The sequence below is a fragment of the Calliopsis andreniformis genome, chromosome 10 (assembly GCF_051401765.1).
Source record: "Calliopsis andreniformis isolate RMS-2024a chromosome 10, iyCalAndr_principal, whole genome shotgun sequence".
Classification (NCBI taxonomy): domain Eukaryota; kingdom Metazoa; phylum Arthropoda; class Insecta; order Hymenoptera; family Andrenidae; genus Calliopsis; species Calliopsis andreniformis.
In genome coordinates this window covers 20,918,602-20,938,345 of record NC_135071.1, presented here as the reverse complement: position 1 = coordinate 20,938,345, position 19,744 = coordinate 20,918,602, and the positions used below count along the sequence as shown (strand labels likewise).

General features: G+C 37.4%; 4 protein-coding genes across 4 annotated transcripts; 1 reads left to right on the top strand and 3 right to left on the bottom strand.

Annotated features, from left to right (window-relative positions):
- Positions 1-3,929: 3,929 nt before the first annotated feature.
- On the bottom strand, positions 3,930-6,050 carry LOC143184543 (uncharacterized). Its single transcript, XM_076386861.1, has 6 exons — positions 5,853-6,050; positions 5,538-5,777; positions 4,810-4,893; positions 4,362-4,493; positions 4,132-4,283; positions 3,930-4,056 (listed from the first exon to the last, which is right to left on the bottom strand). The coding sequence occupies exons 1-6, from the start codon at positions 6,048-6,050 to the stop codon at positions 3,930-3,932; spliced, it is 933 nt and encodes a 310-aa protein (XP_076242976.1).
- Positions 6,051-8,283: 2,233 nt separating this feature from the next.
- Positions 8,284-10,670, bottom strand: LOC143184908 (uncharacterized). The gene is made up of 6 exons (XM_076387496.1): positions 10,534-10,670; positions 9,496-9,694; positions 9,188-9,418; positions 8,985-9,116; positions 8,754-8,905; positions 8,284-8,675 (listed from the first exon to the last, which is right to left on the bottom strand). The coding sequence occupies exons 2-6, from the start codon at positions 9,691-9,693 to the stop codon at positions 8,549-8,551; spliced, it is 840 nt and encodes a 279-aa protein (XP_076243611.1). The 5' UTR covers position 9,694; positions 10,534-10,670; the 3' UTR covers positions 8,284-8,548.
- Positions 10,671-12,935: 2,265 nt separating this feature from the next.
- Positions 12,936-16,825, top strand: Akt (AKT serine/threonine protein kinase). Its single transcript, XM_076386366.1, has 7 exons — positions 12,936-13,159; positions 13,870-14,137; positions 14,213-14,453; positions 14,536-14,733; positions 14,821-15,091; positions 15,173-15,409; positions 15,493-16,825. Exons 1-7 carry the CDS (start codon positions 13,078-13,080, stop codon positions 15,831-15,833), a joined length of 1,638 nt encoding a protein of 545 aa, XP_076242481.1. The 5' UTR covers positions 12,936-13,077; the 3' UTR covers positions 15,834-16,825.
- Positions 16,826-16,936: 111 nt separating this feature from the next.
- On the bottom strand, positions 16,937-19,393 carry LOC143184291 (acid phosphatase type 7). Its single transcript, XM_076386367.1, has 7 exons — positions 18,872-19,393; positions 18,585-18,779; positions 18,168-18,495; positions 17,824-18,006; positions 17,545-17,764; positions 17,269-17,463; positions 16,937-17,169 (listed from the first exon to the last, which is right to left on the bottom strand). The coding sequence occupies exons 1-7, from the start codon at positions 18,966-18,968 to the stop codon at positions 17,068-17,070; spliced, it is 1,320 nt and encodes a 439-aa protein (XP_076242482.1). The 5' UTR covers positions 18,969-19,393; the 3' UTR covers positions 16,937-17,067.
- Positions 19,394-19,744: the final 351 nt, after the last annotated feature.

Here is a 19,744-nt window from a genome sequence, read left to right as displayed (position 1 = left end):
CTGCGATAAACGTTCAGAAGGATTTTTTCCTCTGTGCAAACCGGAATTGAGTCGCCGTCGGTGAAAGAAACAGTTTCAAAATCTTTAAACATACTGTAGGTTGAAATTGCAACAAACTGTACTCAAGTCCCATTACTAATTTCATCTTCGTCTCTTCATCATTCCACTTTTCTGAACCGATTACTTCCGAATGGTTTGAAGTCTATTGTGAATTAGGTTCTTAGCGTGCCGTTTATGGAGAATGGTAGCAACCCCTGGAGATCGTCTGTTCAGAACAGGTGAAATTGTATTCCCTCAGTGTAGATTTTCATGAGGTTGGTCTAGGGTTGAATCGAATTCTTATTCCTCAATTTGCTGCTGGTGCTCAGATAGAGGAAGTATTAGATTCTTCGAGAGAATAAGCTGATTCTTCTCTGTGACTAACCCACCAGCCTCCCTTAGGGATGTGTAATGCTGTTCACGACGATTATTTTCAGGCAGTTCGAGGTCTGAATAATATATGACTGTAATAAGTGGAGAATCAAAGAGTTCATATCGTGGAAACACCATCGGGGAAACGTGTGAGAGAAAGAGGAAAGGAGAGAGTGAGAGAGAGCGGAAATGAAAGTTTGCGTTTTGACGAGTTGGTTCGATCGTTTCACGTCGCGTTCCTACCAATTGTAGAACGCTATGTAAGTACAATGATAAGGAATCGTCATAGACGAACAATTAGCAATAAGAAATAGATATTTGACGGAGAATCGTCCAAGAATCGGCAATTTCTATTAGCGATTTTCTTTTTATTGCGAACTCAATTTTTCGAATCTTTCAAATGAAGATTTTCAATTGAAAAATACGTTTTTGTTTATTTAATGTTTTTGACGAGTGTGTAATTGGACGATTCCACGTTGAAAAAAAAAAAAACGAAAATGCTAGTCACTGTTTTTAACTGTTATTATAATAACGATAGTTTGATTGCTACGAAGAGAAAGACACATAGAAGAAAGGAGGAAAAGGGGAACGAAAAACGGGAAGCGATCGATTCATTGTTAATATAACAGAATTATCTTCCGCTGTGTGTTAATTACGTGTTTCTAGTCTTGAGAGAAAACATTAAATGGAAAATCAATTTTGAAGGAACGCTAAACGATGAAAGAGAATATAGCGAGAAGCTTCGTCGTGGACTGCTCTAAGCCTGTTATTTTCTGAGAGACAACATTCAAAATATTATTCCTATAGAGTCTATTCTTATAAAAGTAATCTATCTTTCGACTGAGTTCCGTGTTGACTAAACGGGAGATCATCTTCCGCTCGCGTTCTTTCACGAGGAACGATTTGTATCCATGAAAGAAAATTGTAGAAGAAAGAAAGGAAGTAAAGATCAAGATTTTCGCTGTATATATGTATGTTTATTCTCAAAGAAATTATACGGCTATTATATATAATTGCATTAACAAATATAAATAAATAAATAAATGAATAAATGAATAAATGAATAAATGAATATAAATATATACATACAAATGTATATATAGAAAAAAGTGGAAGAGCATATTATGAAAGACAAAACTTAAGTATGCTATATTATACGATATTTCGAAGCACATCTGTTCATTTAAGGAATTGTTATCAAATTGATTCAATAAATATTATCTCAATAACGATGTGTGAAGATGAGAGAATCCTACGATGACGGATTATCGAGAGCGGAGCAACTTGCAGTCCGAACGGTGTCTGATGGTTGATTTCTCCACCCCTCTTTCGACTACTACCGTGTATCAATCATTATGTATCGATTCATTTTATTTAATATACTGATTGTTAAGCCTTTGGATTTTGGATTTTGCTTGTGTTGTGCGAATAGTATCGTGTTTCACATCCGTCTCCTTCTTGCTTTCCTTTTCTTCCTTATCGTCAACAAGCAGTAGTTGTTCATCATTGCGCAACATTACTGCCGTTGGTGTCATTGGTGCTGTCGAATTGTTATCCTGTAAGGATTGCTAGAAACATAGCTACTATGAATGAATATACAATAGATGTTAGTACCTTCATATAATAGTAGAACTGCCTGTAATCTTCTCAAGTGTTTATCTTATGTTGTGTTTCGTAAATGATAATTACCTGCATCACGTTTATAAGGAACAGAAATGCAAGCAAAGTCAATGCACTTAGCGCAGCTCCACTCCCACCTTTGCTTTTATGACCTCTAAAAGAGGGTAAACTGAATCAATCTCCAAAGTTCAAATCACATTTTTATTTCACACCAAGTACAATTAATTAGACTTACCCGCGTGAACTGTGATGATAACCGCCAGATCCACTGTGATGGTAGCCACCCGAGCCACTATGATGATAACCACTAGAACCACTGTGAAACCTATCAATAGGAGGGTTGTAGGAATCCTTAGCTAAGTTTCCAAAATTCATCAAGGATTTAAGCGTCATTTGGAAGTTGCAAGAAGCCAAACGAAGAATAAAAGGAAGTATCCTGTGCGGTCCACCTTCCCGTGAATTCTCTCCACGACTCGACAAACTGAACTGTTACAACTTCTCCGCTTTCTTTCATGCCATGCGGATCTGTTCATGGCCCCTGATGCCACCTTTCCGCTATATGCACTGGCTAATGTGCGCTGTTTTCATTGTCCTCAGTTGCCAGTGAGCGTGAAGATAATCTCGAATGCTCATAGGATGTACGTATGCCTATACTTTACTGTACCCTTTTGCAAAACCCTTTTTTAGTAGGCTACAATATTTCTAGACTGCTACGAGACAAAACCTTATTCTAAGGATAAGGAAAAAGAGAAAAATGTGACAAAGGGTTTCGTCAATGAAAACGTTTATTAATTTCTTTTAAATACAGTCATACCGCGCGTACATACAACTTAAGTCTAAGTGACACGTCAACCGAGCTAAATAAAATGTAACTGCGAAAAACACCACCCGTGTGTGTGCGTATGTATCTGTGCGCGCGCGCTTACGCGTATATGTATAATGCTTATATACAAGTAGGTAATTTCGGGCGAGTGATTATGACATTCTGAGACGTTAACTCGCATGAATTTTTAACAACGACCCCTGCTGGACCTGTTCCAGGGTCTGTGGATCCTTCCTTGATGGATTTTCTACAAATTCCCTACAGATTCACCATTGAGAATCTGGAGCAGATCCAGTAATACCTTCAAATTTTGTTTTCCTTTTCTTGAAAATAAGTCTTGCAGTCTCTCTAAAGAGACGGGAAATTAAAAGCATGGTTTACAGAAGAGTGATATAAAGAATAAAGAGAAATTAAGTTGAGCTATTTAGTCTACGTTAAGAGCAAACAGTTTCTAAGTCTGTATAGAAGAATGTTAAATGCGCTCGAAACTGAGAATTGCAACACAGTGATATTCTTCGACAGTTGTCTAGAATCGATTAAATTCTCTCTTTGCATCGCCTGCAGGACACGCTACATCTACTTTTAATATATTCAATAAATATAAATAAATAATTATTCAGGCCTGTTCGAAGGATCTACGGTCCGCCCAGGTCTACCTGTGTACTTCTTCATGGACTCGTCTCTCCCTTCTCTCTCTCTCTCTCTCTCTCGTGCAGGAACTCTAATCGCGTGGTTGTAAAATTAGACGAAATTTATTGGCTAAAAGCTATTCGCTCGATCGTTTCGAAGGACAGCCGATTCAGTCTAGCAGCCAATGACCTTGAGTTCACTAATCGAGAGCTCCGAGAGAAGGAGTGCTTCCGACGCGACGAGTCTAATCCCACCATATCACGTCTAAAACTACTTTGTGGTTCTGGCTGCGATCTAAACACTAGGACGTGAAAGGTGAACTCGAGGGATTTCAGCCAAGTCGAATTTAGAAGAGAAGAGTTTCACAGCTTTCGAGGAATTCGATGTTCTTCAGGTCCCAGAAAGTTTAAATCGCCACACAGGTCGATAAGGAGAATGAAAGTGTTCATACAGCGTTGCAGTCCATGAAGAGAGTTCTGCAATTCTCACCGCTGCGACCGCGTCGACTTGCTTCGTAGAGGGCTTCGAAACCCACGCCGCTTTGTCTTTGAAGCAAATAGCTGGTCGCATACCTTACAACAGAAACATTCCATTAAGCATTTGTTAATTCATTAGTACATAGGTATATGTTTGCTTCTGTTACTTACGATCCGAATTGACAGAAGATGGAGGAAGTTCCCTGAGCCTTTGCGACGCACTCAGCACTTGCTTCGCAAAGGGCTCTTTCGGCGCAACCACGTTGACCCTCGTCCTCTGCGCGACCAACATTGCTGAAGGATTTCAGTGACCTCACGTAACCCTGAATTACAAATTTTTGTTAGTTTGGATAGCATAAATCTACTTATCTCTATTTTCTAGATCCTGGGCTTCTAGATACCTTGAGCATGGTGATGGATGCGACAGCAGCCTCTGAGATGGTGTCCCGTCTTCCCATAGATCTAGCTTGTAAGGAACGGTGGGAGAACGAGGTCTTCAATGCGTCCAAGAGATTTACCACGATGTTGATAAACTGTTTGGAAACAATTCAGTATTTTAATACTCTTAGGATTACGTCCATTGGATTCTTTGCTTTCTTCAAGATCAAAGAATCCGTTGTACGAGAAAGAGGAACAAGATCGATAAGATAGAAGCGATCTACATAAGGAAAGCATTACAATTCTATTTTTTCTCCCACACTCGTCGTTTTTCCTTAGGTTTCTGTCAGTTACTACTGAACGGAGAACATTGTCGGAGCAATACCCATACGCGATGACGTCCATTACAGAAAAACGTCGAGGAAGAAGAATGAAATCGATTTTGTGCAATTTATACGATCCAATACTAACCTCGGAAGCGTTTTTAGCCATGTCATAAATCTGATTAGGGTGCCTGTCCCGCAGAAACGCGCCCAGCATCGCAGCCAAAATATCCTAAACAACACCGACACCAGCTATGTGCTCTAAGTTGCAATTTGGATAAATATTTACAGGGAATCGCACGTTTAGCATCATATCTGACCAACAGGTGCATTATACGCTACTTTCATATTAATCAACGATCAGTCTTTATTTCCACAAGAGACGTAAGAAAGGGTCACAGTGTCGGCTTCAGAGAAACTACTTAAAAGCAATGTCGCCTTGAGCGATAATTTGGGAGTGAATTAAATTGTTTAGAAAACGTGAAGAGCTTGCCAACCATATCTATTTCGCAAGTAGAAACAACATAACTCGAAAATTGTTTCCTTAATTGCTGAAGAGACACTGTGTCCAGTTAACGAAGGCAGCCATGTGCGAACGACTTAGACGTTATCATGATCTTGATCACCACGGTCCACAAACATCATTAAATAGTTTTGTAAGAAATTTTTTCAAAATGAAAAATGTCTCTGAAGAAAGAGATGCAAGAGGAAAGGGAAGGACTTGTCTACATATCATGCTGAGCAATGTACAATCTACTGCGTGGGTGTGCTACTAATTTCTAAATAGCTATTTAAATATACAGCGATTCTTCTACATTCTTTCCCGTCGCGGCAATTTCGAAACGCGTGCTATTAAGAAAATTCAGCGTGATGTACCTGCATGGTGCTGCTCTGATTGTCAACCTTGTCTATACCGTCAACAGACTGCTGAGGACCACCCAACAGGGCAGTTATCAGTCTAAGACCAACAGAGAGAAGATTTGCCCAAGGGCTAGGAGGTGCTCCCTCATCGATGTCATTTTTACTTGGTCCAGTAACACCTCCAGTCTGTCCCAACAGCATCTGCATCAGCATGCTCAACATATTCGACCAGGAAAATCCTGTACTGCCACCTTCCTGGTAAAACAGATCAGTACGACGGTCATTCTGCATTCATTTTTTCAACATCGTCACTGTCAAGGTGCTGCTCACTTGAATCTGATTGGTACTGACGTCATCCAGATCGTCTAGGGCTACTTTCTTCATGGCGTTCGGTTTTTCAGCAAATTTTCTGTCTTCTCTGATTTGTTGCTGCAACTGCTGAGGATACTGGGGCTGCTGAGGCAGCGTTGCTGCCTGTCCCAGGACCAGCACCACCAAGCACAGCGACACGTACTGGTTGTAATACATTCTAAAGCAAAATTTCAAAACTATCGATAGTGCAAGGCTTCAAAATTTTATTCAACTCTGGATTGTAGGTTGCGACAAAGTGTTTCAGGTACTTCGCCACACTCTCTCACTTTCTATTTATAATACTCGAATGACTCATCGCGAAAAGTAAACCGGAAAAGTGATCCAAGAAAATATCTGAAGACGGAGTCCTTTAAAAAGGCGAACGATCAGACGGACACCGAACGAATAAAGCAGAACAAGTGGCGTGAAGCTGAGGAGCACGAAGTCGAGCGACAAGAAAGTGTGTCAGAACGGTTAAGGTCACCCTGGCAACACCAGGTAGCCCACTTCTTGGTCGAAGCTACCGGTTTATTGAACTCTGCAAGTACCGTTACTTGAAAACGCGGTCATGACCTACTGTCGTCTTCTTCGTCCAAGCGAGAGGAATGAGGAAGAACCGTGAAAGAAAAGGAATAGTAGAAAATAGGAATCATAAAAGCTGCTTCACACTAGGAGACATTTATTAAGAAATGAACTTCTGGTTGCAAATGATTCAAGAGCATTCGAGACAACTAAAGAAATATATTTGTAAAATGGAGCTAAAAAAAGGGGAAAAAAAAGAAATTTCTACTTATTTGATTAGCTAACATTTTTTTGAGGGAATAATGTTGAAGAGATAATGAGGATCGATCAAATGTCTCGTAATAGTTGATGAAATTTTGAAAAAATTAATAGAAAAAAAGTGTGTAGTGAATGGCTACTTGTTGAAACGAAGATTGGAGATTATAAGAGTATAAATAAATAAAAGATACGATTGCCAAGAAGACTACCAAGCCTTTCGAAAACGGTACAAATCGTACTGGAATAGTCATGAACGATTCCTAACTGTACCCTGGCACCTGTCAAAGACGTTTCCTACCTCTCTCAACCTGTTCCATGATCATTATTCGCGCCATCCATTCATTTTAAAAGTTCATAATAGTATCGTTAAATAGTGCATTTACCTAGATTCTAATATATCATATAAAATTCAATATTGAAGGGTAAAAAATTAGTAAATTTCGAAGGTTTCAGAACAGGCATGGAATCAATTTTCACGAATAAAATTCCTTATTCTTGATACTTTTGACGATGCAAATATAAAAAAAATATTCAACTGAAGTTGAGACCCTACAAACTGATCCTTTTCGTATTACTTATATGAGTAGGTATGTACCTAGATAGTTGCAAATGAATACGGAAAAATACGAGCAACTAAAGAAGAGAATGGAGGAAAACTGTCGAAAATTTGGTTGATATCCGAATTCCTCAGCTTCCACTGGCCTAAGATGATCTCGAAGATCGATATTAGACGAACTGTACTCACTCGGTTACTTCCAGGTAAGCTTCCTTGACACTGACTCTCGACTCTGAAGATGAAATTCCTCGCGGGGTCTTCTATATAGCTTGTGCTCTCACGTGGGGGAGCACTCTACGGCCAATGACCAGGCACCTTTGGCACTATTTTCACTGGTACTGACCAATCCTCTGACACTGTTCCCTGTAGAATCATTTAGGTCCACTTTTAGAATTTTTTTCAAATAGAGTTTATCGTTTTGACCATCCCGAACGTCTATATTTTTTTTAAATCCTATCTCTTGAACAATCTAAGCAAAGTGACGGAAGTGCGAATTAGCTCTCCTTTTCTTTCTCTTCCAGGCGAGAAAGATTGAGAAGGATCTGGACAGCTCGTTTGCGCCGGTATACCCTATCGACGTGTATAAGTAATCTTTTATAGAGATTGTAGCAGTAAAACGAATTAAATATTGAATAATAAATAAAATGAAAAAATAAATTCTATATTGATGCTTCGATGTTTGGGAATTAAGGTATGGAATCGGGTTTACATTAAAGTAGGGCGCTTTTAATTGCTGTATCAGTACTCTTCTTACAATAATTCAAACACTAAGAGTCAGGACTAAGATTCTAATCGTTATAAAAAACCTTGATGTTCTATGATACGAATTTCGACGACTATCTCATATCCGCTGATTTTTTCTCAACGGAATGAAATCATTCAATAGATTGTGTTGAAGTTCTAAAGTCTACCTTGACAGCAAAACGTAGAAATGAAAAAGTCATGGGTATGGATTCTTTGACACATTTACATTTATTTACAATCGTACATAATAATGATTAATCGTAGTACGTTATTTACAATCTTGAAATGCTGTTTCTTGAACCACATTTCGATTCGAATACCTCCGCAACGGCATCTTTGCTAACTCTACGTGCAATGCACTTGATGAATAGAAATAAATATGTATCAGGACTGCTAGTAAGAGCTGTATGAACCATCGAATCAGATCTTTCACAGTTTAAATCTGAAATTTCATTCAGTTGACTTTTGCGATAAATATCCCTCTTCACCTTCTGCTCTTCTTCTACAGATGAACTCTCGGGGAATCTCGAAGTTTTGTAAGGTATCTGAGTAACCTAATCCTGAGCTATGTATATCCTATAAAGCCTGAATGACTTCATACGGCTTTACAGCCCACAAAAAGGGCTCTACAGTCTCCTCCAATGCGACCGCGTCGACCTGCCTCGTAAAGGGACTCGAAACCCTTTCCACTCTGTTTCTGCAGCACATAGCTTGTAGCGTACCTTTAAAGGACGAAACGTTTACCATTATTATCATTACGATCATCGAAACGATATCCTTCAACGAAGGGGGACACTTACGAGCCAAGTTGACAAAAGATGGAGGAAGTACCCCGAGCATCTGCGACGCACTCTGCGTTTGCTTCACAAATTGCTCTCTCGGCACAACCCTGCTGGTCTTCGTTCTCCGAAGGACCAACATTACGCATAGATCTCATTGATTTCATGTAACCCTGAAACGAATGTGCCGATCACTTCTCGTATCGTTGTGTCAGTTCGCTTGCAATCAAAGATTCGTTTAATCGACAGTACCTTTAACATAACGATGGACGCTGAAGCAGCTTCTGAGACCGTGTCTCGCCGCCCTGTGGATCTTGCTGCAAGGGAACGTTGAGAAAACGAAGCTCTCAATATTTCCAGCAGATTCATCACTAAAGTACTAAACTGTATCGGAAAAATTATGTAGATCGTTAAATGCGTTCAGGTTGTTAAACGTTAAAGAAAACTAAACGTACTTGTAGAGGTTGCTCATTTTCTTTGTCAAGCCCCTCGATATTATTATACCGAGGACCTCCAATCACTGCAGTGATTATCTTTAGGGCAATAGAAATGACAGATTTCCAAGCGCTGGTCGGTACATCGCTTTCAATTTCGTTTTTACTCGGGTCGGCAGCACCTTTCCCTAATAGCACCTGCTTTGCCATACTTACTATATTCGTCCACGAGAATCCACTATTGTCAGCTTCCTGATGAAACAAATCAGTAGAATGTCCAACATTCCCAACCTCATTCTCCTCGTTAAGTAAGTATTTTTATGCCTCACCTCGATTATGTTATTATTAACTAGGTCCGTTTCCTCCACAGCAACCTTCTTTACAGCGTTTGGTTTCGCAATGAATTTCTTGTCTTCTCTCATCCCTTGCTGCAGCTGCTGAGAATACTGTGGACTCTGTGGAAGCGTTGCTGTTTGCCCCAAAACGAGCATCGCCAAACACAGGAATATATACTGCTTGTAATACATTCTGCAATGGCAATTACAAGTTCCAAAGTCAATCATATTGCGTAAAATAATTGTCAAAAATGAAAGGGTTCGCGTAAGCCTGCCGACCTTGATCGTAGATTGAGATCGACTTTGACCTACAGCATAGGAGAATAGGAAAAAGTAAAAACCTGCAATAACGAGAGGGAAATAAAATTTGAACTCGTTACGTTAAGCAGGCAAATGACTTATCGAGTAGCAGGAAAGTGTGTCAAAGCGGTTAAGGTCGACTTGAAGTACCGTGTTTCCTGCGTCATGATTCAACCGACCGGTTTGTTGAACTCGGTGAGTACCGTTGCAAGAAAATGCGGTCGTAACCTACTGTCGTTAGGTTTCATAAATAAACGAAAATAAAGGATAGAACATCGAAGGATATACGATCGGTTTGTTCAACTTTCATTGTCGCAGTTGTTCAAGGCAGGAGCAAAGAAATGTTCGCGCAGCGTTATAGGATAAGAGTGGAGTTCGCCACGCATTCCTTAATCGGTCACGACACTATGAATCTTAACAGTTATTCTAACGTGAATACCAGATAAAGATTTTCCGTTATCGACGTTAAAATATTTCAAAGCCGACACCCAATCGAGTTCTATCCTTCAAATCTTTTCTTCTTAAAGCTTCGAGTACTCGAGTACAAAAGCAAAATGTGATCTGTTAATGTTCAAACTGTGAAAAATAGTGTAAAGAAATGAACGTGTCGCTTTAGTTTACGTTCAGCTTACGTAGCTTCAGGAAGAAATTGGAAAAGTTGCAATTGTGGTAGGACTTGTAGACTCTCGGACGATCGATGTTAGGTACAATCAATATTACCGTGCTACTCACTTCGTTGTCTCGAAATGGATTTCCTTGACGCTGACTTTCAGCTCTGAAGATGAAATTCCTCCTGAGGTCTTCTATATAGTTTGCGCGCTTTCGTGGGGGTAAACCGCACGGCCAATGACCAGACACCTTTGGCATTATTTTCTGAGGAACTGACCAATCCTCTGTCACTGTCGCCAGGGATCCCAAAGGACTACTTTTAACGCACTTTAGTCGACGAGATTATACAGTTTCAACGTACCACTGCACCTTTCATCTTGCTCAAATTCTCCCGTGCATAGCGAAGGGGCGGAAACGGAGACATAAAAGATACTCCTTCTGCTCTCTTCTCGGTTACCAATGCTGAATCATTCTGGCTCGAGACTTTCTTGCATCCTCAGGCTGCATAATAACTAACAGAGCTCCCGTTAAGAACCTAAACGGTTCTTCGTTGTTTTCGACTCAATTTTATTTTGCGCTTAATTCAATCGAACAGTTCCTTTAGCCTCTGGCTTTGTCGCACAAATCTTGGGAGGACAAAAATTAGTAGGATGGAAAGTTTAAGATCCCACTTTCTTTCAATATTCTTGCTCTAGAATGAATCAGGACTAAAACGGTATAAGTAGTCACAGGTCCTAATACTCTTACTTATATTTCTGCAAAATATGGAAACCTAGAAGTTAGTCTTACAAATTTTGTAACTAGTAGAACCAGAGCTTGCTAAATCTGAAAGCTAAGCATTCTTCAAATTGTTTCATATCGGTTTTACCAATATTTTAATACGATCCTGTAAGAAAAAGGGCATTTTTTGAAGCTCTAGAATGGGCAATAGTAAATTGCCTGTTCCATTTCAAGGCATTTTATAAATAATTCGTGGTCAGAGTCCTTCTTTTTCTTTGTTAAGACACCTCTCGAATCGCACGCATTCCGACCTAGATGATCGCCATTTATCATAACTGTTTCAGTAGCGGGATGCTGCTGTCGTGTATTCTTATTAGAAGGATCTTGCTAATCGTCGCGTGTATGACGGTCACGAAACAGATATATTCTAACGGAACCGATGGGCCATTTCCTTTGAGCCAACATTTTTTTCTGTTTGTATATTTATTTGGAATCTTGGGATCTACATTGTTACACATTTCTTGTAGATCGTTACGCAATAATTTCAAACATCAGAATTATTTATTTACAATTATAGAGGCTTACAAGCAATAGCTTTATCTGATTCGCAGCATTTAAGATGACTCTAAAATGTATTTGATAAAGAAAGCATTTAAATTCAAATTTGAAAGATGGACAGTAAAATGTTCCGCCATCTAACGGTGGCCTGTGAACTAACGACCTAATTTAAGATACGCAAGAACATGAAAAAGAGACAAAAAAAGTATTTTTGCATAATTTAGGGATAGTAGAAGCATACATATAATATACATTTAAACAATTCTCGGTATTGAATTATAATCAGTTCTTTTTAGTAACAATACGAGACCTCTCTCGAAACGCAAAGGGTTTGTGGTTATTCACATACCGGGCGCGGGCGTGGGGGGTAAGGGCGTGCCAGTTTCACAATTTCAATTTCGTGACGCCCATCTCTCCCTCTTTCTATAGAATCTGAAGATTTCAATGAAACTTCGGAATAACGTAATCGCTGTATTAAATGAAATACTATAGCCATCTAGCGGTAGTCCGTGAACTACAAAAATTGAAAAAAAAAATCGTTTATTTACTAAACTCGCCCCTAGAGTGCGCTCAAATTTTGCTGGACAAGATGACTGAAAGTCAATTAGAGGTTGATACTAGCTAGTACTCCTTCCGTCTTCCGCCTCAATCAGCCTCAAGCCTGCAGCACAGTGCTTCGTTTGTTAGATCTGTGTTTAGATGTTGTATTTATTTAACAATATTTTTGCAAATGAAAGAGCTGATCGAGGTAAAAGTGGGTAATCGAAGTCGGAGATCTGTGCTTGAATTCTGATGAACATTCCCGTATGAGTCTCCATTGACTAAATCAAAAATAACATTTTAGTCATCTCGCCGATTTACGATAGAAAAAGATATCAACGGGGATGGTTTTTAATTAGACTACTACGCAGCAGCAGAGTAGTATTTAAGAAACTTGGTGATGCATTATTTATGTTTTATTCGAGATATAATATATTAGTATTAGCAAGTGATAGGTAATGAAGTATGACAAGCAAATGGATTTACGTATGTTCGCCATAAAAGATAAGGTGGTTAGAATGATCGGCTGAGTAGCGATACCAGTGCCGCTTTCCTGTTGAGTAAAAAATACGCAAGTGATATTCCATGAAAATTCATCTTTACCCGTAATCGATGGATGCGCCATCTCCGGAATATTTACAGGCAATGTGAGTTAGTGCGCATTAGTGCGTTCGCCGATCATCAGAGTTGTTCGAGTTTACCTGCCAAACTTGTATCTATGATTGCTCAAGTTTGTATACTCGTGCCATCCTCGCTGTTGTATTTCGCTAATTTTTGTGGAATATTGTGCTCTGACGGGGATACGAAGCTTGAGCGGCGTGCATACGAGTGCGCATTAGGAAAGGAGTTATGGGGGACGCAGCGATGAACGTCGCAGCGTCCGGTGGCGGCAGTCAGCGTGTCGTTAAAGAGGGCTGGCTTCAAAAACGCGGTACATCGAAGACCAGTTTCATAATATTTATGTTTACTACTTTCTCTTACTACAAATGGATCCGTCACACCAGCTCAAATGACTAACTTTTTCTCATTTTTTCGCATATCCTTTATGGTCCAAGTGGCCTCTCGCTCAGCGTAATGTCAAGAATACATTGACCGAAATGTCTTTCGTGAAAATTTTCGAAAGTATCGGCTCATTCCATGAGTATAGTGATGTTTTCATACATGTCTTGACTTCATTCAAAAATAAAATGTTCTGTATTTATTGATCGATAATATATCATCTATTATTTTCTCTATTCTTCTGTTCTCTTCTATTCTCTCCCTTCAAAAATTGTACTCTCGATTCGAAAAGCCGAAACACTAAGCGAATTTTATAAAGATGGAAATAAATGGAAACTTTAAATATTAAATCTAGTGTCTTATTTCAAATAACTCTTACTGACAATAAAATATATTGAGGAGGTATTGATCTAAATTAATTAAAAAATGAACCAAAGTTAGAATAGATCTGATTTGAATGCATAGAACCAAATCATTTCAATTGAAACAAGGTAGAATTATGCATATAGATAAGATATAGCATGGTATTACTTATGGAATGAACCAATACATATTCTTCAGGACATTTAACAATACAGAAGATTAAGTAATTAGATTATTTAATCATAATGAGAAGAATATCATTTTATTGTTTATGCATAGGAGAACATATAAAAAATTGGAGGTCAAGATATTTTGTTTTACGTGACGATGGTACATTGGTTGGTTTTAAAGCAAAACCTGATCAACAAATGGCAACAACTGCACAGCCATTAAATAATTTCACAGTTAAAGGATGCCAGATTATGTCTGTGGATAGACCCAAGCCTTATACTTTCGTTATTAGAGGTTTACAATGGGCAGCTGTAATAGAAAGAACTTTTCATGTAGAAACAGAACAGGAAAGAGAAGATTGGGTTACTGCTATCAGGTTTGATTCTTTTTCATATCTTAAATGATACAAGTGAAAAAAGAAGAGATCTTGTAAAGATTACTTTTCCTTTAGATGCGTAGCTGCTAGGTTAGCCAGTGAAAAACCTCAACAGCATCTACAAACTTCAATGCAACACTCTTCCTCGTCAGAAGATGTGGATATGGAATCTTCAGCAGGTGGTAGATCAGATTCAAGTGGATCTGTTGGCGTGGTGTCTTCATCGGATGCAGACGGTGGTAGCATTGATGAATTGTCTGCAAAATTTAGTGTCCAAGGAACTTCTAGTAGTAAAAGTACAGGGAAGAAGAAAGTAGTATGTATATGGTTATCATATGTAATATTATTCTTTTATTTATAAATATTAATTCTATTAATTTAATGTACGTATGTTGCAGACCCTTGAAAATTTTGAATTTTTAAAAGTTCTGGGAAAGGGAACATTCGGGAAGGTAATACTTTGTAGAGAAAAGGCAACAGGACACTTGTATGCTATTAAAATTTTACGAAAAGAAGTAATCATTCGTCAAGACGAAGTTGCACACACATTGACAGAAAATAGAGTATTGCGTACTACTAATCACCCGTTCCTAACTGTATGTCTTTTTTAAACTTCTTTTTCTTTGCTTACTTTTTCTATATATTACTATATGAATTAAGGTTTAATGTTTTTTTATTCACAGTCTTTAAAGTATAGTTTTCAAACAGCTGATAGGCTGTGTTTTGTAATGGAATATGTGAATGGTGGGGAGTTATTTTTTCATTTGAGACGTACTCGCGCATTTGGCGAAGATCGTACTCGATTTTACGGAGCTGAAATTATTTCAGCGTTAGGCTATCTTCATTCGCAGGGTATCATTTATCGTGATCTCAAATTAGAGAATCTTCTCTTAGACAAAGATGGACACATTAAAATCGCTGATTTCGGATTGTGTAAAGAAGATATAACGTATGGTGAGCACTCTACAAAGTTAGAAATATTTGAGTATCAGTTTAAAAGCATAGGAAAGTACTAATAGGAATTCAATTATGTAGGAAGAACAACAAAAACGTTCTGCGGTACTCCTGAGTATCTTGCACCAGAAATGCTTGAAGATAATGACTATGGACGAGCAGTAGATTGGTGGGGAGTTGGTGTTGTTATGTATGAAATGATTTGTGGGAGATTACCTTTTTATAATAAGGATCATGAAAAGCTTTTCACGCTTATCGTAATGGAAGAAGTAAAATTCCCTAGAACGATTAGCAATGAAGCAAAAGATATGCTTGGCGGTATGTAGGCAGTATATTAAATAATTTATTTTATGATTACCCAGTAATTCACTTTTTTAATGATTTTTTTTCTACGTTTATAGGATTACTTATAAAGGATCCGAGTAAAAGATTAGGTGGTGGACCTAACGACGCGAAAGAAATTATGGATCATCCATTCTTTTCATCGATCGATTGGTCTGATCTTGTACAAAAAAAAATTCCTCCTCCTTTCAAACCTCAAGTAACATCCGACACAGATACTCGATATTTTGAAAGCGAATTTACCGGCGAAAGTGTTGAACTTACACCGCCAGATCAGAATTTTTTAGGCAGTGGAGTTGGCTTAAATTCGATAGCTGAAGAACAAGAACATTTTCCCCAGTTTTCATACCAGGAAAGTCATTCAGCAGCGAACTCTTCCATTGTGTCCATTAATCACTGACAGTATGAAGGATTTTCTTTGTTTATACATTAAGATGCGTGACTAAATGCATGAAAAAGTCAAACAAAGACATTCGATTACGATGAGTACTCGTGGATTGTCTGCTGATTTGAAAGAATTTCTTGTTCTTTTTTCTTCCTTTTTCAAGCAGATCAGTTGGCACATTATTCTTTGCTAATTTACGATGCATTTTGATGCATCTTTACAAGTTTTTAACACATATCTACAGTGGCAGATCAGATTCAGTGTATATGTACGTACGTACACATGTGTACCTACACACTCTAATGGAAATTGTACATGAAAAAATGATGTACTATAGGATCCGATTGAATTAATACTATTTATACTTGCTGAGTAGATTCGCGGTGATACGGAGATCAAATTTTATCTCACGAAAGAAAAAGAAGCGATAACTAATTTAAGTTTTCCCCTATGCTGTGTTACATTGTAAAGAGTGGTACGTTTCTTCTCTTCGGAAGAACGATATTTGATAATCATAATTAGTCTTTTGTTCAACGAAGGTGGTACTCGACACTTTCCGACTTCATTATCAGCTTTATTGTAATGTTTTAGGGAACGGCAGTTCCTGATTATTTTCGAAAATTTGTTGATCAAATATTATAGCAGAAACCAAAATAACAAATTACACTTGGCAAGGAGAGAGTCAATGAGCAAATGGTTTAATACATTTTAAAAGTAGAAGCATAGAAACATTAACAGCTTTAATTCAATTACTGTGTATATCGAAGAACGATTTTTAGGATAAAAAGAAGGCGTTTCTTTGTTACACTAGTACTACCGAATTAGAAAATTGTCACTTTTCTTAAAATGGTTCGCGCTAATTTATCATGTATCATTGACAAATAATGACTTACTGTGAGAATCAGATGGAAATATGAAATGCTACCCTAATATTATATTATTAATATTATATGCTATAATTATATATACATATATTTATATTTTAACAATTAAAGGATTATATTGTACGTATGCATTATTAATTTCCATCTTATTTGTAATTAAATTTATGTAGTTTATTCGGGAAGGGAACAAGGAGAATTTTTAAAAAAGGTAGAATTAAAGTTGATTGTTCAAAGTTCATAGATATACAATTTTGCTATTAACCATAAAAGAGCATGGTACATTGTCAAAAGAAAAAATGGTACAACTAAAAAAGTACATATATCTATGTACATATTATTTCAATTGATTTGTTCTGATTTATACTTTATAGTTTATTTGTAAGGTAATCGATTTCGTACGCTGGGTAGATGTCATCCTTTATCAACCAAACGTGATCCAAAACAGCACCATCCTTGTCATCAGATACCTACGCATTGTTGAAATATTTTAAAGTAAAGTGTGACGTCTTCCTCTTTCTTTCTAAAATTTTTAGTTCTTTTAAATATATTTGCAGATTATTCAATACCTGTTCAAGATAAAGATGAGTCCGGTTGTATGCTTTCATCCTCGTATATCCATAGTCTGAACTACGATATGCAGACCATTCTGGTTTGTGAGGGACGAATTTTTCTCTACCTTCTTTGCAACCAGCTGATCCAGTTACTATATGCACAGGTGCTTTATAATTCCTATATGGTTCTTCGTAACTACCATTTTGTACCTATATTTATTTCCATTATTTTTCATTTTTTTCTTTGATGATTAACTAAACTTGTTGGAGAAGATTAAAGAGTGCAATTACCTCGAAATTATACATGGGCCACAGACGTTCATAGCTATGCTCATGGGCCCATAACATTAAGTCTACTTTGTACTTAAAGAACAGATCTTCAAGACCAAACCAATTGAAAAATGGTAGTCCAACTCTAATAAGACTTTGATGATTTGTACAATCATCTGCATTTGCATTACTGCAATACATTGGTCTGTGACCAAACGTTACTATCCATGGTCTCTGTGCTCTTAATTTAATTACCAATTAATTTTCATTACTATGTGGCAAAAGAAAATTTAAACTTACCTATTTTTAACTTTATTTGCTTCTTCTAAATCTTTTTCCAACCATTGATACTGTTTAACTAATTGTTTTATACCATAATTCATAAAGTAATAAGCTTCTGTTTCTATGCCTATAAAATGGATAGGCCCTAGATCAAAGCTATACCATAAACCTTCGCTATCTCCAGGCATTGTGAAGCGAGCTCTGTGAAATTTATAATATTGAGTAAATTTGCATAAAGTTAATTAACTCTCCAGCTATAATGCTCAAGTCACTTGTGACTTGCCACTGTGAGTCAGAAATGACTCCAGCTTTGAACCAATAGTGCAAGGATTAATAATGTTGTATCTAGAGCACTTTCTCACCTATAATTACTGAAGTTATATTTCTCTTCATGATTACCAGGTATTGTCATATAAGGTAAATAAGCAGCAATCCCTTCTATTTGTTTCATAAATTCATTCCCGACACGTGCATTGTCTGTATTCATATCATATGCAAAATCTCCAACGTGAATTGCAGTGTCATATAGACCACGTTGTGTCTCTTCCTGTAATCTTGATAAACTTTGAGCATTTTCATTCCCCATATCACCAAATATAACAACTTGAGGTGCCCATTCTGTTGACTCCATTGGAGCAGTTCTCATATAAAATACATTTGACCATCCATATTTACTACCGCAATGATAAACTATTAAAAAAATTGACAATTTATAAATTTAGTATTATGTGCATAATATCCATGCATAATGAAAGAAAGTGGAGAGTTATTTGACTCACTATATTTGCTATTGGGTGTTAAATTTCTCAACCACACTCTGTGTATGTACTGTCTCTGCTTTTCACTTCCACCATCTTCAAAAAGAGTAGAATTTCCTTTGGCAGTAAGAATGAGTCCTCCAATTCCATATTCCACAATAGATTGTTCTGTATCATTCTTTGTGCTCCATGTCACAACAATGTCATAAATATTATCTGAAAAGTAGAGTTCCTCCGATGTTTAAAACAATATTTCTCAAACAAAAATGTAAGAAGAAATGGTATGAGACAAAAAACGTTATCCTTACTTCCGTAAGAAAGATGTACAGCCTCTGGTTGATAATAAAGAACATTGCTAAATGTGCCAGAAGTTGACAGTAAGATCAGCAATGTAACAAACAACATTATTTCACAATTTTAATAACACTAACAGTTACTAATTATCACAATAATGTTCAGTAAAATCTACTCTCTCGTCTTTATTACACAATGATTTTAACGATATTTGTACATATCTTGGACGAAGCTGACAGCACGATATGGATACAGTCGACTGAAAAAGCGGAAATGCCCTATTGTGTGCATTTATGCGTAATAGCGTAAGTTCTTATCGTTCAGGATCGGTGTCAAAAACAATGAGACAAGCAATATCACAGAAATCTTTATCTACTGCATGTAAATGTATTGGAAACATGATCACATTTTTCATTCTTGCATATACATGTAAAGATCAAACTCACTGATCACAGAACATGTTTTAATTATTGTTATTTCGTGACTCTGTAATAACTCTACAATCTACAATTAAGAAACAAAAAGCTTTGCTACTCTGGAAGCGCACAACAGCGCCATCTCAAATGCATAATTATTTAGGCTTTAGAGTTTAGCATCTGCTACACGATGCATTTATGTGCACGCTACGATTTCTCTATAAAAATCGAAAACGGACGCTATTATAAATGTTTGACTATCTAGTTTCCTTTAAATTCAAGACATTAGCGTAGCCATTTATTAAACGCTCGGATGAAAGTCGAGATTTTTGGAATTTATTTTCGGTGACTGACGCAAGCGAACACGGATTTTAGTCGCAAATCTTTATGATTGGTGTAGATTGTAACATTCAAAAACATTCTCAAGTTAGAGACATCAATAATAATTACATAACTCGAAAGATGGAAGGC

Bases quoted from the DNA above. Each gene is read 5' to 3' on its own strand.
- LOC143184543 (XM_076386861.1), bottom strand. From the start codon at position 6,050: ATGTATTACAACCAGTACGTGTCGCTGTGCTTGGTGGTGCTGGTCCTG. The intron at 5,778-5,852 runs GTGAGCAGCACC...CTGTTTTACCAG, and splicing joins TCAGTACCAATCAGATTCAA to GAAGGTGGCAGTACAGGATT. The intron at 4,057-4,131 runs GTAAGTAACAGA...TTCTGTTGTAAG, and splicing joins ATCTTCTGTCAATTCGGATC to GTATGCGACCAGCTATTTGC.
- LOC143184908 (XM_076387496.1), bottom strand. From the start codon at position 9,693: ATGTATTACAAGCAGTATATATTCCTGTGTTTGGCGATGCTCGTTTTG. The intron at 9,419-9,495 runs GTGAGGCATAAA...TTGTTTCATCAG, and splicing joins TTAATAATAACATAATCGAG to GAAGCTGACAATAGTGGATT. The intron at 8,676-8,753 runs GTAAGTGTCCCC...CGTCCTTTAAAG, and splicing joins ATCTTTTGTCAACTTGGCTC to GTACGCTACAAGCTATGTGC.
- Akt (XM_076386366.1), top strand. From the start codon at position 13,078: ATGGGGGACGCAGCGATGAACGTCGCAGCGTCCGGTGGCGGCAGTCAG. The intron at 14,454-14,535 runs GTATGTATATGG...CGTATGTTGCAG, and splicing joins GTACAGGGAAGAAGAAAGTA to ACCCTTGAAAATTTTGAATT. The intron at 15,410-15,492 runs GTATGTAGGCAG...CTACGTTTATAG, and splicing joins AGCAAAAGATATGCTTGGCG to GATTACTTATAAAGGATCCG.
- LOC143184291 (XM_076386367.1), bottom strand. From the start codon at position 18,968: ATGTTGTTTGTTACATTGCTGATCTTACTGTCAACTTCTGGCACATTT. The intron at 18,496-18,584 runs GTGAGTCAAATA...TTTTTTTAATAG, and splicing joins AACACCCAATAGCAAATATA to TTTATCATTGCGGTAGTAAA. The intron at 17,765-17,823 runs GTAAGTTTAAAT...AATTAAATTAAG, and splicing joins GCAAATAAAGTTAAAAATAG to AGCACAGAGACCATGGATAG.